The sequence below is a fragment of the Cucurbita moschata genome, unplaced genomic scaffold (genome assembly GCF_002738365.1).
Source record: "Cucurbita moschata cultivar Rifu unplaced genomic scaffold, Cmos_1.0 Cmo_Scf00004, whole genome shotgun sequence".
In the NCBI taxonomy this organism is placed as follows: Eukaryota; Viridiplantae; Streptophyta; class Magnoliopsida; order Cucurbitales; family Cucurbitaceae; genus Cucurbita; species Cucurbita moschata.
In genome coordinates, this window is record NW_019268520.1 from 6,591,866 (window position 1) to 6,613,878 (window position 22,013).

At 37.6% G+C, this 22,013-nt stretch overlaps 5 protein-coding genes across 7 annotated transcripts in view; 2 read left to right on the forward strand and 3 right to left on the reverse strand.

Annotated features, from left to right (window-relative positions):
- The window catches only part of LOC111441882 (scarecrow-like protein 9), a 4,088-nt gene extending 1,077 nt beyond the window's left edge, over positions 1-3,011 (forward strand). Inside the window, exons 3-4 of one of the 2 annotated variants that reach the window (XM_023079065.1) lie at positions 125-2,551; positions 2,645-3,011. In XM_023079065.1, the coding sequence (XP_022934833.1) occupies positions 179-2,455 (2,277 nt within the window). In that variant the 5' untranslated portion in view covers positions 125-178 and the 3' untranslated portion in view covers positions 2,456-2,551; positions 2,645-3,011. The remainder of the gene's footprint in view (positions 1-124; positions 2,552-2,644) is intronic. The other variant, XM_023079066.1, reaches the window with a different exon arrangement.
- A 769-nt stretch (positions 3,012-3,780) lies between these two features.
- Positions 3,781-6,042, reverse strand: LOC111441891 (suppressor of disruption of TFIIS). 2 transcript variants are annotated; one of them, XM_023079084.1, is made up of 9 exons: positions 5,742-6,042; positions 5,530-5,648; positions 5,271-5,345; positions 5,130-5,195; positions 4,936-5,033; positions 4,734-4,859; positions 4,342-4,635; positions 4,191-4,256; positions 3,781-4,102 (listed from the first exon to the last, which is right to left on the reverse strand). In XM_023079084.1, exons 3-9 carry the CDS (start codon positions 5,329-5,331, stop codon positions 3,950-3,952), a joined length of 864 nt encoding a protein of 287 aa, XP_022934852.1. In that variant the 5' UTR covers positions 5,332-5,345; positions 5,530-5,648; positions 5,742-6,042; the 3' UTR covers positions 3,781-3,949. The 2 variants fall into 2 exon arrangements, with proteins under 2 accessions (XP_022934852.1, XP_022934851.1); XM_023079083.1 differs by lacking the exon at positions 5,530-5,648 and having other exon boundaries at positions 5,742-6,041.
- A 7,180-nt stretch (positions 6,043-13,222) lies between these two features.
- LOC111441885 (laccase-17-like) lies at positions 13,223-15,757 on the forward strand. The gene is made up of 5 exons (XM_023079072.1): positions 13,223-13,421; positions 13,627-14,023; positions 14,120-14,248; positions 14,314-15,273; positions 15,372-15,757. Exons 1-5 carry the CDS (start codon positions 13,302-13,304, stop codon positions 15,500-15,502), a joined length of 1,737 nt encoding a protein of 578 aa, XP_022934840.1. The 5' UTR covers positions 13,223-13,301; the 3' UTR covers positions 15,503-15,757.
- Positions 15,714-17,647, reverse strand: LOC111441892. Its single transcript, XM_023079085.1, has 3 exons — positions 17,397-17,647; positions 16,044-16,696; positions 15,714-15,956 (listed from the first exon to the last, which is right to left on the reverse strand). Exons 1-3 carry the CDS (start codon positions 17,432-17,434, stop codon positions 15,883-15,885), a joined length of 765 nt encoding a protein of 254 aa, XP_022934853.1. The 5' UTR covers positions 17,435-17,647; the 3' UTR covers positions 15,714-15,882.
- Positions 17,648-18,775: 1,128 nt separating this feature from the next.
- Positions 18,776-21,981, reverse strand: LOC111442429 (probable protein S-acyltransferase 16). The gene is made up of 7 exons (XM_023079853.1): positions 21,521-21,981; positions 20,915-21,007; positions 20,728-20,829; positions 20,493-20,570; positions 20,290-20,388; positions 20,103-20,198; positions 18,776-19,393 (listed from the first exon to the last, which is right to left on the reverse strand). Exons 1-7 carry the CDS (start codon positions 21,791-21,793, stop codon positions 19,250-19,252), a joined length of 885 nt encoding a protein of 294 aa, XP_022935621.1. The 5' UTR covers positions 21,794-21,981; the 3' UTR covers positions 18,776-19,249.
- Positions 21,982-22,013: the final 32 nt, after the last annotated feature.

A 22,013-nucleotide genomic window follows, 5' to 3' on the forward strand; every position in this document is an offset into this window, starting at 1 on the left:
GGGGGGGGGGGGGGGGGGGGGGGGGGGGGGGGGGGGGGGGGGGGGGGGGGGGGGGGGGGGGGGGGGGGGGGGGGGGGGGGGGGGGGGGGGGGGGGGGGGGGGGGGGGGGGGGGGGGGGGGGGGGTTGAGTTTTGAGATTCACTGGGTGAGTTCTTGTTAGATTAGTCGTAGCTTTGTAATGGATCCACGCTTTACACGACAAGCTGGTTCCACGAATGAAATTCTTATAGGTAATCGCCCCTTTGCGGTTCAAGCACAAGAGAATGCTCTTGGAAGGCCCATGTTTCAGGATACCGTTTTGAGTCATAACTTTGAAGAATTTAATTGCTTTCCTCTCGATCCATCGCCGAATAACATGGCCTCAAGTTCCAGTATTAGAACCTCATCTTCTAATGAGGCGAGCCATGAGGAAGATTATCTGGAAGATTACGATTTCTCTGATGCTGTTTTGAGATTCATTAATCAGATTCTCATGGAAGAAGATATGGAGGACAAGACTTGCATGCTTCAAGATTCTTTGGATCTTCAAGCTGCTGAGAAATCATTCTACGAGGTCCTTGGAAAAAAGTATCCTCCTTCTCCAGAACCGAATAGATCTCTGGCCAATCAATACAGTGATAGCTTCTATGAAGAACTTTGTGGAGATAGTATTAATTGCCTGAATAGTTATCGTAATACTTTTTATTATGGTGATGATAACCCTTTTCAAAGTCTGAGTGAGGATGTATTTCAAATCAGAAGCACTTTAGATGATATCATTTCTCCATCATCTCATAGCTCCTCGAATAGTATTATTAGTGGGGCTGATGGGTGGGTGGACTTCTCGAATAATACAATTCTAGTCCCTGAGCCTAATAACAGAAGCCAATCCATTTGGCAGTTTCAAAAAGGGTTTGAAGAGGCAAGCAAATTTTTACCTGGTGAAAACAACTTGTGTCTTGATTTTGAGGTAAATGAGCCAGCAACTCAGGGTCCGGAGGAGGAAACGAGCGAGATATATTTGAAGGCAGGAAGAAAGGATCAGAAGAGTGTTTTGTCACTTGAATCACGTGGAAGAAAGAATCCTCATGATGAGGATGGAGATTTGGAAGAAGAGAGATGCCGCAAGCAAGCAGCTCTATTTACAGAGTCAACCTTGCGATCTAAGATGTTTGATATTGTGTTGCTTTGTAGTGCAGGGGAGGGGCGTGAACGGTTAGTTTCATTTCGACAGGAATTACAGAATGCTAAAATCAAAAGCATGCTGCAGAATGGGCAACTAAAAGAGTTTAGAGGTGGGAGGGGTCGTCGGAAGAAGCATAGTGGGAAAAAGGAGGTAGTGGATTTGAGAACTCTTCTAATTAGCTGTGCTCAAGCTATAGCAGCTGATGACCATAGGAATGCCAGTGAGCTTCTAAAGAAGATCAGGCAACATGCTTCTCCTTTTGGGGATGGAAATCAGAGGTTGGCTAGTTGTTTTGCTGATGGTCTGGAGGCACGCTTGGCAGGTACTGGTAGCCAGATTTACAAAGGTCTAGTTAATAAAAGAACATCTGCTGCCGATGAATTGAAAGCTTACCACTTGTACCTTGCTGCATGCCCATTTAGAAAGATCTCTAATTTTACTTCAAACAGGACTATAATGATTGCTGCAGAGAATGCAACGAAGCTTCATGTCATAGATTTTGGTATCCTTTACGGTTTCCAGTGGCCTACTTTAATCCAGAGATTGTCATGGAGAGAAGGTGGACCTCCAAGGCTTCGAATTACTGGAATAGAATTTCCCCAGCCTGGATTTCGTCCTGCGGAGAGAGTTGAGGAGACAGGTCGTCGCTTGGCGGCCTATGCAGAGAGTTTCAACGTGCCATTTGAGTATAATGCTATAGCAAAAAAATGGGAAAATATTTCTGTGGAAGAACTCAATATCCATCAAGATGAGTTCCTCGTTGTGAACTGTTTGTATCGAGCAAAAAATTTGTCTGATGAAAGTGTTGCCACAGAGAGTGCCAGAAGTTCAGTTTTTAGATTGATACGCAAAATTAAACCCAACTTATTCATCAGTGGCGTTGTCAACGGGGCATACAATGCACCTTTCTTCGTTACCCGATTTCGAGAGGCATTGTTTCACTTTTCTGCTATCTTTGATATGCTTGAAACTGTTGTACCTCGTGAGGATTGGGAGAGAATGCTGTTGGAGAGAGAGATCTTTGGCAGGGAGGCTTTAAATGTTATAGCATGTGAGGGATGGGAGAGAGTGGAAAGACCAGAAACATACAAGCAGTGGCAATTTTGGATCATGAGGGCTGGATTTGTGCAACTGCCTTTTTATCCTGAGATTTTTGAGAGAGCAGTTGAAAAGGTGCGGTCAAGTTACCACAGAGATTTTTTGATTGATGAAGATAGTAGATGGATACTGCAGGGATGGAAAGGTCGAATTATATATGCCATCTCTGCATGGAAACCTGCTGCAGAGTAAACATGAAGATGGGACAGACTGTGTTAATCACGTCTGCAGGTGTCTCTTCATTATTAGCTATATTCAAATCAAAAGAGACTGCTTGAGGACCAAGAGGTTAGTATTCATGAACATTAGCGCCATTTCACTCTCTTTTGTTGTTTTTTCCTCGCCCGTTTTTAGCTAATTATTGCCTCAATTATCTAACAGTTAACTGTGGAGCTGTTTCAAATTTGAAACTAAGTGTTGGGGAAGGCTCCAATGCCCCCTGTAGTATTTTCTTCCCTCCCCAGATGGAGAAATCTGTATTTTGGCAAATATCTTTCTAAGGTTCAGTCGGGGAGTCAACAATGTGTTTCGCCCTAAACTGCGGGTAGGAATTCATAACCGATTTTTTTTTTTTTTTTTTTGCCTTTTTCTCTCTTTTATCTTGCGAGGTTCTTCAGAAAAAGAAGTTATAAACCTCTCATCTTCTATGTGTGCCCAGAATTTTGTAGTGTATATATGAATATAGGAACTTATTAATCTCTTGTCCTTCATCATAATTTCACTGTTCTTTGTTTAGGGTTTCCATGAATACCTATATATAATTCTCACAAATTTTGGCATTGACAATTGCTTAGTATGGAAAGTGACCTGAATTATTATCGTTCTCGAATACCAATGAGGGCTCTGTTTTCTTTGAACTAAACCCAATGTTGCTGTTGTGGGGACCTCTGTCCTGAGCCAAGTTTTGGGGGAACATGGATCCGAATGTCATGCAATTTCTTGAATAATGAGATATACTTTACCAAAAGGAGTGGAGAAGAGTACCCGTAAATAGTCGTGACTGACGAGAAGCTGATGCCATATTCTTAGGACCTTCTTTTTTTTTAAGTGATTATTTGGAACAATGATTTATAGATTTGGTTCTTCCACTCAACCAAAAGTGATTTCAAATGAGTAAGAAAATAATTTGATCATAATTGTATTTGCTTTTCTAAAAGCTTTTAATTATTTGATTTCACACTAGTGAGATTACTCTAATTTCTTTATTGGTCATTTTTATCCAATTCTTAATGAATATATATATATGAATTTTAAAACCATCACCTATGTGGGCAAAAACGGATGGTCCAATTATCCTAAAAGCCCAAATGTTGGAAATTGGTTTCTTTCTGTAATGAAATTGGTAACAGATTCTTCTTCTCTTTAATTTCAGCCCATTTGGGACAGAGATTCTTCATTAACATCTATTTTCAATTATTAGAAAGTAGCATGAACATCTTCGGTGAATCTATTAGGGACGTTGAGTTGACTATGAAAGTGTTTTTTTTTTTTTTTTTTTTGTTAATACAATGATTGTAGAAAGACAAAGATTACACATATGAACATTACTCTCATAATCAAAATGATTAGTTACAACACATCTGCCTAGTAAAACTGGAACTCAAAGATTTCCCCTTTTTTTTATTTTGTTTTTATTTCATTCTCTTTTGGGGAAGGGTTGAAGAACATAACATGGCTGTTGTAGTTCTAAGCTGTCACCGAAGTTTCAACTGCAACCTTGCCAGCATAACCCTTGTTTGATTTGATTTCAACATTCCAAAGCTCAGGTATTCCTTCCCTAAGATTGTGGATGCTTTCCAAGGCATAATCTGCTCCTTTAACTCTCTGTGAAGTGCCAATCTGTAGTTTTTAAAAAAGTTGAACAAATTAGCCAACAATGTCAAAAATCTTCAGCAGGAACTGCCCTCACGATACCGAAATGCCTTACCAAGACAGTGTCGAGCCCGACGCGCTTCCCAGCTTGTATATTTCGAACACTGTCTTCAAAGAACAGCTGAAAACAGAAAAAGGGACAAATTAAGAAAAGGGGTGAAGTTAGATTAAACTCAGAGAAGACTAAGATGGTTCTCTTCTCTTACAGTTCTCTGAGGATTGAGGCCTGCAATTTTGAGAGCTCTTGCAATGGCAGCTTCTGATGGTTTACAAACGATTGGAGTTTTTGGTAATTCCACCCCAGGATTGAGTTGACCAAAATGACCAACGATGTCAAAGATTTCGGAGCCGAAACACTCAGGTTCGTCTTTATCAACTGAAGCGAAGTTCTTATTGGTTGAATTCAGGGTTTCAAAGCAGATAATCCCTTGAAAACAGTCTTCTAAACCAAGCTTTTTAAGAACTTTAACTGCATGGATCTTGTCAGCATTTGTAAAGATCTATCCACATACAGAAAGGAGAGAAAAAAAAACAAATATCAGCAAGATCAATCTCGAGCCCTGTAAATAATTCTCTTAAAGAACACACAAATACTTACAACTTTCTTATAAGGAAGGCTCAACAGAAGACTCCTTAGAACAGGATCAGGCTTTATGTTATCATAAGGAAGCCTTCCATGAACAAAGTTGTGGTACTCGTCATAATCAAAATCATAGCCAATTGCCTAAAGAAAAAACCCCCATTAGCTTCACACTTTTAAGCATTTAGAAAACTGGGAATTTGTTCGAGAAGAGTCATACCCTGAGACCTGCCATGGTCGTTCCATAGTTTTTGTACAGTAAATTGCAAAGGTCAGGGAGTTTGCTCTGCTCTATGCGCAGTTTTTCAACCATGTAATCTACAAACAAGGCAATAACAAACAACATCAAGAAACTGATGATGATCTCAACACAACAAGAATTCCAGGCTGATATATTATGCTTTGTAATCTTACCTTTGATATTCTGAAGGCATGAAGCTGCAATGCCAGAACTCAAGGGATATAGAGTGTCATCTAAATCTGCAGTTTCAAACACATTAGAAGAGAAAGAATCGTATGAGAAAAGATCTGGTTGTTCTAAGACAAAGTTCTTACCAAATAGAAGACAGTCATATTTAGGTCTCTGAGCCTGCCTGAACCGGTCCTCGAATACCATCCTGATTAGAAATCCTATCAAGAACAACAAAGAAACGTCAAAACTGATATCAGTAAGCTTGAACAACATGTGCTCTGTTCAGTTTACAAGGTTTTAATGGTTTGTTCAAGAATGCAGGAGTATTTAGTCTCTGAAAAAGTTGAGTCCACAGCAATCTCATTCATTGGTTCTATAACGATTCCAGCCCAGAAATCACACCCTTGTTATGTAATCAAATTAGAATTTCAACATAGACCCATTTTAGAAGCCGTTGAGTGGTGAATCAAAAGTTGAAGAAACTATTAAATCAGGCAAAAACAGGAAGGCTCCAGCAAATGCTAGAATATAAAAGTCATTATGACCCAGAAACGAAGCCGTAATCAGAGAGCAAAGCAAAATAAGAGAACCCCATGAGAAGAAACTGGACATACCAACTGAGATTGAAAGAGCAAGAACAATAGAACAATGAGGGAACAAGAAGAAGCTTGTTACAGAGAAATGAAGAATGGAGCGAGTGGGGGAGGAGAAAGAGAGGGCTAAAGGGGTTTATATAGGCAAAGGGAAAGGAGGGATCGCCGTAGTTTATTGAAGATGAACTAAAGAATGAGTTTTTAATAATGAAGAACAATTGAAAGGCATAATGGGCAGTCTCCGCAGTCGGGTTCCTTGTACTTTCTGGACTCATCCCTTGTCCTTTCTGGTCCTTCACCGTCCACCCAGCGCCACCCACCCAGCTGTATGCGCCAATAATCAAATCTGGGTCCTCTTTTTTTATCCAAGTTTTGTAAGCCACGGAACCAAAAAGGTGGGTTTAATTTGTTGAGGGACTGTGATGATCAAAGTAAACAAAAATTAGGCATGGAAGGTTGGGTACGTTATGGGGCGAGGGAATCAGGGAATGCAAAAACCAATGATTTTTGCTTGACGTGTTCAACTCAATCATACACAGGTTGAGTCGTACACATCTCAATCTAATATTTTAACTATTCAAATACCAATCATTTCTAAAACACAATCTTCAATTTTTTTAACCTCTAATCACAGGAATGAATAATCATAGTAATCAAATTTGTGTATATCGACAGTTCAGTTCCAGGAAATTGACACGTGCATGAAAATAATTGTGGTGGGTATGAAGGAGAGGTACCTTGTATTTTTATGGAGGCTTCTGGATGACCACATGGTACAATTTTAAAGTAAATGATGAGTGTGAACAAAACAACACAGCACAGCTCATATGCCAGCCCCTTCCTCCGAATATGGGTCTTTGGAACTGTTTGGTTTCATTCAGACATTCCCTCGAACACTTTGTGGGCATGGTGGTTGCTTGCAGTTGCACACACCCCTATCTCGCTCAATGCCTCTTTATTTCTACACTTCGTGGTGCTCCAAGTCGTTGGGTACTATATAGCTCTTCTCAATCTCAATCTTTTTTTTTTTTTGTTGGTCTCTTTTAAGGGATGAATAAATGGTAAGATATGGTTTGATTTTGTTCATTATACGATTTTAAAACACATCTACTATAATATTTTGTTCTATTCTCCAACCAATATAGAATCTCACCGTCCATCCCTTTAGGTGCTAACGTCCTCTCCAACCAATATAGAATCTCACAGTCCATCTCTTTAGGTGCTAACATCCTCACTAATACATTGTTCGTTGTCTGTTTTTTATACCATTTGTAACTGTCAAAAGCTTCCCATTAATACATATTGTGTTATTTGACAATTTGGTCTATTAAATTTAAAATCTAAATAGAGATGGTACCCTCCAAAAAAAATTAATTCCAATTATTGAGATGAAAAAAAAAACACACAAAGGAAATAGACGACAAATAGGCAATAATTTAGGAGTTAACGTTATAATTTGGCATAAACATATTGGTTGGTTATAGTTTCTTGTTCAACACGCGATGCAAAGATCTTGCAACCCTAGCAAATCCCCATTCTCCCTCCTAACTTCTATCTTAATCCCATTTCACAATTTTTAAATCTTTGAACTCTAACAAAAGCTCGTAAATGGTCCGTTCGATACACAAATGTCTCACTTCTCACGCAATTTAATCTTTTTCATCAATTTTATAGATGTTTTTTTTGTTCGTAAATTTATGAATAAAATATTTTTATGTATGAATAGTCGAACTAAAGTTTCCTTGAATTCAAATGATCATTTTTTAAATTTTAACAGTAAAAACTCACTATTCTCGTAAATATATACCATAAGAATGTGACATTAGGTGTCACACAATAATGCCTAGGTTAATCTTTCTAGGTAATGACTAAAGAATTAAAAATAATAATTGGAATAAAATAATAATGAAAGAGACGAGGGTATCTTATCAAGAGAGTAATAATTGAGGGGCTTTAAGGAAAAATAAAAGAGTTTTAAGGGTTCGAAAGAAAGCACACAATACACGCTTGAGAGGTGAATGATTGGGGGATTTAGAATTATTAAATTAAATTAAATTACCCAAATGAATAGTGAATCACACACCAACCCCACACCTACCCCACACCTACCCCTAATTAAAAGTTTTAGTCCTATAACACCTCTTTTAATTTCGCACCTCTTTTTAATAGTTCGATTAAAAGGTGTAAAAATCTCTCCATAATAGACACGTTTTAAAATTTTGAGGAGAAACCCATAAAAGAAATTTCAAAGAAGACAATATCGACTAACAGTGGGTTTGGGTTTGAGCTGTTATAAGTGATATTAGAAGACAGTGTGTCAACGAATACGCTAAGACAAAGGAGATGGATTGTGAAGTCTCACATCAAATAAAGAAAGGAACGAAACATTTCTTATGTTATATAATATAAATAAACAAATAAAAAAACCGAAAAAATCTCACAATTTTGATTTGTTTAATGACCCACAATTAATTTTTTTAATTGAGGAAAGTCTAATAATAATGAAAAAAGAAAATATAATTAGTGATAAGCATACTCATCATAAAATAATATAATTTAATATATAGACTATAATAAATATAATTTCTTTTGGTCAATCATTTATATTATGATATGTTTATATATTAATGTTTGTAATTAAATAAAATCACATCTAAACCTCAATGAAAGGTACATAGATTGTTTAGGGATGTGATTTTTTAGAACAAAGTTTTGTTATACAAAGCAACCATAGAAGCAAGGAAAACAACAAGAAAATAAAGTGGAGATATTGGGAGCATAAAATTAAATTTATTCATTTATTTATTTATTTTCTTATAAAAAATTGAAAAAGAGAGAAAGGTGGTGGAATTGCTCTGCTGGGTCTTGTTAAAGAACAATTTCCCAACTCTTCCTCTCAATTATTATGTGCACCATTTGGCTGGCTATGATCATGACATTATATTACAAAACATTATAATTTCTATTATTTATTTTAATAATATTCATACAAAATATCATTACATTCCAATTTAATTATTGTAAATCTTCTCGCAACTTCATGTATTTAATTCACTCGTTCGATAGATGCATTAACGGTTGTAACACAGTGCTAAGATATTAAAAAATTATTATTTTTTATAATTAAAGATTATACACGTAAGTTGTCTATTTTACATCAATCATGCTTTTAATTTAGTTGATGTATTTGTTCATCGTATTCTCTTTTGTAATTAATATATTACATCGAGCAATTCATGTGACCCATAATCGTATCGTGGATTGGTATCCATTATTGAAGGGTAAATTAAATGAACATTTCCACATGTAAAGCTAATAATTTAGGTATTTCGTGCATGCATCTAGATTAGGGTAAAACAAAAAGGCATATTTATTCCCATGAGGGAAAAATTCTAACTTGGACGAAAGAAATCTCGTGCTTCCTCTATAATGGATTTTATGATATGAGATGACAACTCCTTTGCCAATCTTTTTGCGATACCATTTCTACTTTTACGTAAAAATTAAACTTTATGAACCAATGTTTCTAGTTTGGTCGAGTAATTTGTTGTATATTGCATTTCAATTCTTATATGTATTTTTTGAACCACGTGTTTTTTTTTTTATAATTTTTTTATTAAAAAAAGTAATGGTTTATTTTATGTAAATATATGACATTAATCAAACATGTCAATTTCACGTTTTTCTTTCAGTAGTTTATATATAATTAATTAATTAAAACAAAAGACTTTTAAGGTCAATAAACTGCTTCCACTAACTCAACCAATAACCGACCAGTCTTGATAGTAAGTAACCATCGTTAAGCTGAAATCAATTTCTTAAGGAAACTGAGTAAAAATGCCATTTTAATATTTATAATTATTGACAAACAAAATGTAAATTTAATTCATTGTTTAATTAGCCCAGTTTGATAATTTGTTGATTTTTTTAAAATTAAACTTTACTCCCTTTTTTTATATATATATAATTAATTGCTTCCACACAAACATAATATCTGATGAATAATAATAAAATAATAATAATAATAATAATAATAATTATTATTATTATTATATGTACTTTCCTCATGCATTGGCTGTCTACTTTCCAACAAGGAGCCCATTAAGGTGGGAGAGGAAACCCCATTTTGTTTTGTACATATATGCATCTAATTTTCCTTTTTATTTTATTTATTTATTTATATAAGAACAACTTTAATAAAAATGTATTCATAAGGTTTTAAGTTATTGTCAACATGTCACGTTTCAATTTTAATACACGTTAAAATTTCCCAATTTGAATTAATTAATTATTTATATATATACCTAACTTTGACCACATAGGTTGATTAAATAAAAATTTGTAATTTATTTATTTATTTATTATTATTATTTTTACAATGAAACATTAAAAGAGAAAAATATATATATACACAAAAAGTGAATATTTGTGATCTATGATGTATACCCAAAGTGATAAGAACAATAAGATGCATGCATCTGTGGCTTTGATTCCAAGGCTTTTACACCACATATTTTTGGTTATTTTGTTAAGCAAATTCGTGATATCAAATCAACTTACAACTCATTTAATTAATTTGCGCTACGCATTCACATGACTGTCTCCATACATACAGTTGGAATTTGATTTCGGTTGAATATTATATATAAATGATTTGATTTTAATTGTACAGATATATTGTTAATATACATTTATATTTATATTAAAATTAATAGAGGACTTCTTTAAACTTTATTTATGAAGAATATCAAAGATTAATTGGATATATCAACATGTATTTCCATCCTCCATGGGCAGAATATAATTGAGTGTGCACAAAGGAAGAAAATTCCAAACAAAGCCAAAACGCTGCGTTTTGAAGGGTTTTAACCTTATCTACAGATGCTTGGAAGAAGCAATGCCAACCACTCCCGCCCTCGTGTTAAAACCTCATGTTATTATTATATTATTATTATATATAGAAATCCAGTATACTTGGAATCCAATGAAGTTCTCATAATTTTAAAATAATAATAAATAAATAAAACAAAAGTATGCGGGCTGCTTTCGTTGACCGTGAAATGTTCAAAAGGAGAGAGAAATATATTATATTTATTATTATTATTATTATATATATTCGCTTTTTTGAAATAAATACTTACTTTTTATTTTAAAAAATAGATACTGGGGTCAAATTAAAGAAGGTATGTTTAGTGGGCTTGATTGTTGTATTAGAGCCCAACTCTCATGGGCTTGGTAGTCCATTTGATTCGTCAAGAATTGGGCCTGAAGCCTAATAATCCTGTCTGGAGTTACGGGCTTCTCTGTAATAGTGGGCTTTATTCGCAGGCCCAAACCAAAGACGATCAGATAATGAATTAATTTTTTATTTTACTTTTTTATATTGTTAATTTTAATTCTGAGCAGGTAAATTGAATCACGACGGTACCTAGAGGTTCGTGTAAGATGGGTCCCATGGGAGTGCGTGGACCCCACTTTTACATATGCCGATTTAAAACATTAAAAAGATACAGAATCAAGTGACAGGCGGTGACGAAATCATGGAGACGTACGGTCAAGATTTAAAGCACACCTTTTCGTTTTGTAGTTTTGCCGCGCATTCACCGCCTTATATTTTTTTAATTGAAAAATAATACTAATTTAAATTACAAATTTGGTCCTAGACTTTGGATTATTGCATTTGCATCCCCCTTGGTTTTCCAATTTGCCTCCCTTTGAAATATTTTTTTAAATTAAAATATTATAAACTTTTAATTTAATTTAATTTAATTTATGTTATTTTTAGGTGAGCTGAAAATTCAAAAGGTTAAAGAAGGAAAAGAAAAAAAAGCGGGAAATCGTAATAGAGAGAGAGAGAGAGAGAGAGAGAGAGAGGAGACCCAGTCAACGATTGACGCGTAGACGGCTTCCACGCCTCCCTTAGCTGTCTCCCACAACCCCGGCACTCCCCGCCATCCATTTATCTCTCTCAACACCCACCAAAATTTCAAAAATTAAATCCTCCTCCTTCTCCTCCTCTGTTCGCCACCGTCCACGGCGGCTCTCTGCTCGGGGTTTCGAAATTTCATCGCCTTCTTACTAACCCTACCAACTAAACAAACCTCTCCCAGATACTTTGTTCATTTCTCTGGGAATGGAGGCGAAACAGGGGCCTGCAAATTACGAGGAAGAGTGTTCGACGCCGACCCGATGGGAGTGTCGGATTCCAGCGGTGTTCAACTGTCCGCCGCCGCCGCCGCCGAAGAAGAAGAAGGCTGTAAGTAGTGGGAAGAAGCGGGAGCCTCCGAAACATGGCTATTTTCAGCCCCCTGATCTTGAGGCTCTGTTTTCTGTTCCTCCAAGAAGGGAAGCTTGTGTTTAGTTGAGGCTCTGTTTTAGTGTTTTCAGAATGTGGGTTTTCTTTTTATTAGATTGTTCTATTGAATTGTGAATACATTTTGATTGAGAGTGGATTTGGATTCATTAGTTTTCCATTCAAGAAAGAAAGATTTAATCATGATGGGTTTAGTTCGTTGTTGTTGTTTTTAATGTTTCTTTTGACGATTGCACGAATCGTGGTGTTTGATTCAAGGAATTGGTATTTCATCAAATTCATAATTTACTCATTTATTTATTAGCATTTGAGTTTGTATTTTGGTATTGAAATCAGTGTGCTTAAGCTTTTCAGTATAAACAAACGCCTGTGTAAAGATTTCGTAATATTGCTTATTAAGTAAGAAAGTATGGATACAAGTAAATGACCAACGTCAGAATCACACGGTCGCAGATTTTGTCTTCTTTAGAGTTTTCCTTTCGAACTTCTTCTCAAGGTTTAAAACGCATCCTAAAGAAAAATTTTCATACAATTATAAAATTGTTTCGTTCTACTTTTTAACCAACATGGGAATAAATGGGATTACGCGGATGAAAATAGATAAAATAGGAGAAAATGCATGGGAGAGATGAGAGATTGGGATAGGATTGGAGTTTGTGTGTTGGTCCAAAAGAAGGGGGAATAAGCAAAAACGACATCCCAACAGGAGAAAATGAAGTGTGGAATTCCCTACGCTTTCGAAGAGCAAAATAGAAGACCCAATTAGATCAAACATCTTTGTTCAACCAGCCCCCTCTCTCTCTCTTAACTATCTTCAGAATATGGTAAGATAGAGCAGCGAAATGGGATTCCCGTTCGAACACCCTAGTATTCATTCAGAGTGAGTCCCACGCAAAACCATTTTGGTTGTTATAACATCTTTTGAGAAAATCAAAAGCAAAACTATGATAACTTACGATTAAAATAGGCAATATGAGTCGTGGTTCCAAACATAAAATTGTCTATGAAATATCTATAATTGAATATGCTCGTATTCTAATTACTTACTTAATCGACACTCTAAAATTAAACTTGACCAGCATCCCCAAAACACTTTCAAACACTTGTGAACTTGGGAGACTCTACAGAAAATTCCCACCAAATTAATGTCCCCCCGCCATTTTCCTGCTACCTAATCCAAAAATCTCTCACTCTCTCCCTAACTATATATTAAACCCCATTTGTTCATCTTCTTCCATATCAAAATCTAGTTCAGCTACTGAACTTCCATGGCTTCCTTTCATCTTCCATTGCGTTCATCAATGGCGGCTCTGGCTGTCGTTCTCTGTGTCTTGTCTTGTTTCTTGCCGGAGCTTGCATTTGCAAAAACCAGACACTATACCTTCAATGTAAGTAGGTTTTTCTTTATCTCTTTTATTAAAAAGACACTATACATTTTTGTTTTTTTGTTTACTTTTTCGAATTTCTTAAAAAAGAAAAAACAGAAGTAATTTACTAAATATGTTTGTAACGTTTTTGTCTTAAATATTAAATTAAGAATCTTAAAACATTACGAGAATCTTAATCTTGGCTTAAGGTGGCCGGATTTTTCAGATAAGATACCAGAATGTGACGAGACTCTGCCACACGGTGAAGGTTCTAACCGTAAACCGGCGGCTCCCAGGGCCGCCATTGGTGGCTAGAGAAGGGGACAGAGTCCTCATCAAGGTCATAAACCACGTGGCTGAGAACGTCACCATTCATTGGCACGGTGTCCGCCAGCTCCGAACCGGTTGGGCCGACGGACCGGCTTACGTGACCCAATGCCCAATCCAGACGGGTCAGGCGTACACTTACAATTTTACACTCAAAGGACAGATGGGGACTCTGCTTTGGCATGCCCATATCTCGTGGCTGAGGGCGACGATTCACGGCCCCATTATCATCCTCCCCCGCCGGAACGAATCCTACCCGTTCGAGAAGCCCCACAGGGAAGTCCCCATTGTTTTCGGTGAGGAGAGGTTTGTTCATTAATGGCGGCGGTGGGTTGGGACGGGATATGAATCTAAGCAAAATGGGTTGTTTTTTGTTTATGTGGTGGGTGCAGGGGAGTGGTTTAATGTGGATCCGGAGAGTGTGATTCAGCAGGCTCTGCAGACGGGCGGAGGGCCTAATGTTTCTGATGCTTACACCATTAATGGACTTCCTGGCCTTCTCTATAATTGCTCTTCTAATGGTATGGTATACTCCAAGGTTGTGTATAATTTGACCAAAATTGTACTAAATTTGTGCTATTTTCAGATACTTTTAAGCTAAAGGTGAAGCCAGGGAAGACTTACTTGCTCCGATTGATCAACGCTGCGCTCAACGATGAGCTCTTCTTCAGCATCGCCAACCACTCCCTCACCGTCGTCGACGCCGATGCTTCCTACGTCAAGCCTTTCCAAACCGACGTCGTACTGCTCAGCCCCGGCCAAACCTCCAACGTTCTTCTCAAAACCAATCCCAATTTCACTAATGCTACTTTTTTCATGGCCGCTCGCCCTTACGCCACCGGTCAGGGCACTTTCGACAATTCCACCACTGTCGGAATCCTCCATTACGGCCACTCATCCACACCAATTCCGGCCACTGGAATTCCGAGTCTACTTCCCAATCTTCCCGCTATTAACGACACCAATTTCGTTTTCAATTTCTCTAGAAAATTACGGTCTCTTGCCAACGCCAAATTCCCTGCTAAAGTTCCCCAAACGGTGGACAAGAAGTTTTTCCTCACCGTCGGGCTTGGAACTGCCCCTTGCCCGAATAACGCCACGTGTCAAGGTTCCAATGGTACGAAATTTGCTGCCTCTATTAACAATGTCTCTTTTGCACTTCCGTCGACGGCGCTTTTGCAGGCTTACTTCTCCCGCCGGGCTAATGGGGTTTACCGGACTGATTTCCCGGCGAGGCCGATTTTCCCGTTCAACTACACCGGAACGCCGCCGAATAATACGTTTGTGAGTAATAGTACGAGTTTGGTGGTGTTGCCGTTCAATGCGAGTGTGGAGGTGGTTTTGCAGGGGACAAGTATTCTGGGGGCGGAGAGTCACCCTCTTCATCTTCATGGATTTAATTTCTACATAGTTGGGGAAGGTTTTGGAAACTTCGACCCAAATAAAGATCCAGCAAATTTCAACCTGGTTGACCCCGTTGAGAGGAACACCGCCGGCGTTCCCGCCGGCGGCTGGGTCGCCTTCCGTTTCTTCGCCGACAACCCAGGTGAAATATAAATCTCCATGCTTTCATATTTATTATACTAAAAAAATTTGAAATTCTAGTTTTAAGCTAAAATTTAGACATTTTGGGCGGTGAAACAGGAGTGTGGTTCATGCATTGCCATTTGGACGTGCATACAAGTTGGGGGCTGAGAATGGCCTGGATTGTCCTCGACGGCCCAAAACCCAACCAGAAACTGCCGCCGCCGCCAGCCGACCTCCCCAAGTGTTGAGACATTCCGTTTACCAAAAGTTTTGGTCTTTATAAATTAATAATTTCCAGCTTCTTTTCTTTCCCTTCTCGCGTGTTTTGCCCAAATTCTGCTTCTACGTGAATCTGTTTCTGTAAAGTTCAATAATCTCTTTGAATTCTTCATTTTCCTGTCTCTGTAAAGTTTGATTCAGCCACTGCAACAATTTGTTTAGTGTAAAGAATGAAACTTGCTACAGAGTTAAACACGCCATTGCTATCGATACGATTTTTGGAATGTTCATTCGGTACAATTCGTTAGGATGAAACTGATATCCACATTATTCATAAGAACTCGATACTTTAGATGGCGTTAGTACATTACATGTCGGTCGCGCTCGTACTCGGGACGAGCAATCGGAGTTACAGCATCAGCATGGAAAAGTACTGCTCAAATTCTTGATCAATCGTTGGGGCTCTAGCACTTGATTGAGCCTCTGCATTAAGAGAATGAATGTGATTTAGTAAATGGCAAACAATGAACTTCAATTGATAAAGATTCTTATGGAAGATGCGTTTACTACCGTGGTTTACTGTCCATCGTCCGGAGGAAAGAATATAGGCATTTGGGTCCAATCCGTTTGAGTAGAAAAGATCCTCAAGTTCCTGGTCTGTGCATTGCTCAGTTTCATCATGTCCATATTCAGCAAAATCATAATCTTCACGGCTATCCAGTTCTAGTAGATGTTCCTGAACTTTGTGAACTGTTTCGATTCTATTTTCGCCGCTTGCAAACGCTACTTCCTGCTCGGTCGAGCTCGATTCCATGGCTGTGGAGCTTTCAACTGAGAAATGGGTGCTTTCAGAACTTGCGCCACCAAAACTCATACATTGTGTGGAAGAACTGTCATATGTGCAAGCTTGGTTCAGTTCAAATTTGGCTCCATGAAATACAGATGTTGCAGAATCAGACTCTTCGCAGAAGCTATTGCTATCTTTTGCCGATTCGGGACTCGACCCGTCGTCGAAACGCAGTACATTCGCGCTCCCCTTTATGAATTGTACATTCATGTGCTCGGTTTCGGGAAAGCCATCATACAGAAAGGCAAGCTTGGAAGGGAAGCCTTCATTGCAGTGTTTATGTTTTGGTGAAGGCAAGCCCAAATGCTCAGCCGGTAGCTTTCTTTTCTTGTTCAAGTCAAAAGGGTTGGTCTGGAGCTTAGAAATTACATAGAAGCTGCAAAAAAAACATTAGAAAACGACATAATTCTTCAGATAAGAGACAGGGAAAAGGCTGCAATCCTCCATTAATTTGGATGCAAGACAGGAACTTTACAAGAGATAATGCTTCAAACTCTCAGTGAAAATATACCAACAGAGTTGGATTAACAGAAGAGTTCCAGCAACCAAAACATGAAAACAATGTCTTGGAACATTATAAGCATGAATTTGTTTCCAAAAGGAGCTGGTAACGCATAGAATTGGTAGGATTTCGTTTTCAGTCGTCTAATTTCTCAATGTGTATTCTAGGTAATTAAAATCGGTAATAAGTTGATCTGTACCAGTAAGGCAAAATCGCAGACCCCATCAATCGATTGAAACTTCAAAAAAGGAAAAGAAATCAGACTTCCCTAAATTAGTATAGCGCGGATCAAGATTGTTCTTCATCTCCCGAGTAAATAATAGCAACAATAACGATACTGGAAACACTAAGAAATGGAAAAGAACCTAAACCCCATCTTGATCCCCATCCACCATTTCAGTAATTAGACGAACAAAAGAACAGACCTACTTGAAATCTTCACTAAATCAAACGAAAAGGGAAAACAGAAGAGAGGAAAGTGAAAGTAAACACTCGATGAACAGTATAAGGAACATAATCCAAAACTGATAAAAGTGGTTTAGAAGCAAGAATCTTAAAAACCCAGATGATAAACCTGTTGATCTCAGCTGGGTTCTGTTTCTTCTCCTCCATCTCAATCCCGAAGACGATAAAATCGATCAGATGCAGAGACAAATCCAAACCCACAAACCCAGAAATGAAATCCAACAACACTGGAAAGAGAGGAGGAAAAAAGCGCTGAGAAATTGGAGTCACAGAAGCCTGAGCAGCTCGCGCAGGATAGTCCCTATTGTTGCCATCTTTTCATCAAACGATTCCCAGAAAAAGGGAAAAAAAATGGGCAAGAGAATTGGGGGAATTGGGTCTTACTGGTGCGCGCCATCGAGTCAGAATTAGACACGTCCATTTGGAGTTCACGTGGGTGGCACGAGAAAGTTGCTTCGTTCGTTCCCCCCAATCCCATCACTCTCATCACTGCGCCTTGTACTGTTTCTTTCTCTTTATTCCAAGTATTTTAAAAGGATAACTACTGTGAGAAACCATATTTTATTTCTTCCTGCCTTTTCTAGAATCTAAGATTGTGGATAACGTAAGGATATTCATATTTATAATCTAATTCGACTTTTTAAAATATCCTTTTTCTAAAATAGCTAAAATACTATTGGATATAATCTCGACTAAAATGTGAGAAATCTAAAGCAAAATATATTTATATAAGGTTGTATGAACAGTAGCTCGATTGGATTGATATCTTGAATTCCACTTTTTGCATTGTTATATATTACCAAAAGAAAATGCATCATGAGTCTTGGATCCAAGAATGGATTGACATTACCAAGTCCATTAATAATTGATGCAATAATGATAGAGTCAACTATCAAGTTCTTTTAGCTGGAAGCACTGTTGCTTGATTTTGAACAATTTCTCTTCAATGAAATTATTGATTTGAATTCACCGACCAATCAATCCATTCTATGCAAATTAATAAGATTTTTCTATCTCTAAGAACAGATTATAATTTCTTAATGAATTCAACCGTTCTGGGCAAAAGATAGAACCATCCACATTAGTACATTAGCAATGAGCTTGTTCTAAACTTATATTTACTTTTCCATATAAATTTAAATGATGGTACTGAAAAATCAACGTCATATAATAAGTCCATCTCATTCTTTAATGTCAGAAAAAAGGGAAAAAGTTGCAGCCTTATGTTCAAAAGTATTGAAATTTAGGAAACTTTATAGCATACGACAACAAGATTATCTTTTGTACATAAGAAAGGAGTGAACTTTTCGTAACATATTCAGCCAACCAAAGCAATGGAAGGATGAAAATGGGAAGATATAAAAGAAAATGCCTCTTCAAAAGAAGAAAATAACAAATAAATTCTCGCCTTATGAATGATGAAGGAAGGAAAAAGCAATTTGAAGAATATACTTGAAAGATTCAATCACAAAGAAGCATAGATGGAGAAACAAGTAAAAACACCATGCAGTGTTAAAGATTGCATTATATCTTAATTGCAATTTACCTCCTTTTTTTTGTTACAAGTTACAGAGCTACGACTACACAAAACAATTTGTTAGCATGTCCAGTGAACTCATGTACATAAACACCCGACTACATCTGAGATCTCTCTTTTTCTACATTAACCTATAACCTGCATCGTTTTCCAGACCCTAACTTCGAACGGATTTTCTAAAACAAACAGGAAAGGATAAATCATACCTGAAACAGATTTGCTGAGTTCTTGATGTCAACAAGAAACAGTTCGTGATAGACAATATCAGTAACTCTCCAACAAGCCACGGCTGTCACGCTATCATATCTATTCAACATTTAGAATGCTGTTTGAAATTTGGGTTCTTCAAAGAAGCACCACTCTGCTGAAGAGCTCAGTAAACATGAATCCTTCATGGCCATTGAGAGGTGCATAGCTTGTTGTTCTTAAACAAATGTCATGGGCAGAGATGAACTTTCCTTTAACATTGATGCACTAATAGATTTGTCATAGGCCGCTCGGAAGCGAAGACCAGAGCCATTATGTCTCGACATGGGGCATATCCAACTTAATATATTTGGGCCAAGAATCTGTTGTAATGAGATAGAACAGCTCAGATAGCATACAGATAAGACTCTGGGCAGTCCAACACCCAGCTATATTTGTACAAACGTAAGGATGTGATCAGCTAGCACCACATTTAAGCAGCCATGCCTATTAGAATTTGATGCATCTATGAAAGCTACCTGACAATGGATGAATGCATTCTAGGTTGTACAGTCTAATACATGTCATGTTTGAACGCAACAAAACAAAAACTAACAATTACGGCCCCATTTGATAACCATTTAGTTTTTCAAAATTAAGTTTTTAAACACTACTTCCATCCATAAGTTTCTAGGTTTAGTCTTCACTTTCTACTGATGTTTTCAAAAACTAAGTTAAGTTTTGAAAACTAAGAAATATTCTTCAAAAACTTGTTTTTGTTTTTAGAATTTGACTAGGAATTGAAGTGATCGAAAAAATGGGATGAACAAGCATAAATTTTAAAAACAGATGACTAAAAGCGAAATCTTTATTAAACGGGGCCTAAGTAAATACTTCATGTAGCTATAACACTACATTTTTCACACTGATCAACCATAGACATGAATAAGCCTCGAGCATTTCCCATTTTGAATTGTCAAAACATACATTTAATATGTACATAAATGACCCTATGTCATTCTATACATCAATGGTTTCTATCACCTACAGATCAGGCAAAATAGAGGAAGAGAAATAACATATAGTAAGTACCGTGGTAAGATTCTCAAAGGCACCAAGATCATACGGATGTGAATACACATTCCCACCTTTCTCCGCAAGCCACATAGCTCTCACTCCTTCATGATACTAAAAAGCAAACAAATGCCTGGTAAATCTGTCTGAATTAGCAATTCACCGGCAAACAAACAGACAAGAAACAGAACCGGTAGAAACTAACCTCAATTGTAGTCTTATTGTGCAAAATTAAGTAAATGTGCCAACCCAATAGAACATTTAATGCCATACTTAAAGGCAATAGCAACAGCCCAGCAACAATCTGTATACGTGACAATGAGCATAACAACTAATTTGAACAACAAGCATGAAGAATTTCAAAAAGGAAAGGAAAAAAGAAAAAACAAGGATGCACTATGTATTTACATATATAGTCCTAAAAGGGCCTCCAACTTCCTGCTCATCCGAAGGAGGATCAATTGTAAGACTGCCAATGAGTAATACCTGAAGATTCAGCAAACAATGAAACAAATTTTAAATGCAAGGAGGATGCCTGCATGCAACTACTTCAATAAGTAAAACACAAGGAAAGAAACTGGCCAGAAAAGAAACGAAGGAAGAATGACAAGTCGTCTAAATCACATTGCATCAAATGACTTACCAGGGAGTAGATACATGCGACTACAGCATACACGACAAACATGAAGAACACCTTATAGTTTTCATGGCCGACGCAGTTATTTATCCAAATGCAATGGTGGTCCTTTACAGTTTATAAACAACCTTTAGCATAACATCTACATAAAATTTTAAGCGGTAGGGTACTGTATAAAGACAATGATACATACCATTCGCAAAATGCATCTTTTGCAAACTCGGCAATGATGTGCACGAGGAGGCTTATATTGACAACACTTTTGACAGTATCTTAGGTCACCTCCCTGCAATATAATCGATATGATCCAATTCTTCAAAGTTCATTATAGTGACGGGGAACACTTGATAAAATATTCGATCATATTTCCTTAATCAATTAGTTCTGTTGATATGTAATCAAATTCTACGAATCCATTAGCCTTAATATAATTTGTAGATCAAGAGGTCTCATAGAAGAATGCTATTCATACTCTCGGTTCCTCATTACCCAACAAGATAGCGATTGACTGGTCAACACAAACAAAAACACAACAACATTCACCTAGAACGGGAAAAGAGAGAGAGGATCAAGTTATAAATTGGGCATAGCAGATAACAATACCATGGGGCTAACCATGATTTTTCAACTTCAATTCCAAAACACGATCAGAATGAGATCGAGGGAATAGGATCTACATCGCCGTTGTTTTAAAGACTAATAACCACAAATCAAATAGCTTCAACTCCGTGAAAAATCGTAATGACCAGATAAAACAGAGAAAAAGATAAAAGCAAAGGCAACACCGAGTAATGGGTACCTTACGCTTGATCTCGTGAATAGGGTTTTCGGGATCCTCAATGTCAGGCATGTAGGTCGAAGGGACCCGACCAGGATCCGTGAGGATAGCAAGGGCGTAACTAGTGATGCACATGAGAGCCACGGCGGTGAAGACGACGGCGTTCATAATTCCAGGCGAGGTTATAAGGCCGAACCACCGGTCGATGAATATAAAGACGGTGGAGAAGTAGATAAAGGAGATTGCTAAGACGACGACGGCGACAGGAGGAGTGATGGTAAAGCCCCGCTTCATCTTCTGGGGAAGCGAGGGAGGGAGACCCACCGGCGGCAAGGCTCCGGCGGCTCCGGATGTTGAGGGGATTAATCCCGGTGTGAAATGCAATGTTGAGAAGAAAAGGAAGAAGGCTTAAATGTAGAAGGGCGGAGTGGTACCGGTGGCTTGCTTTTTACGAATTTGGGCTTTTCTTCATCGTTCCTCTAACGAAAGCGTCCCCTTCTTGGTGGGTACTGAA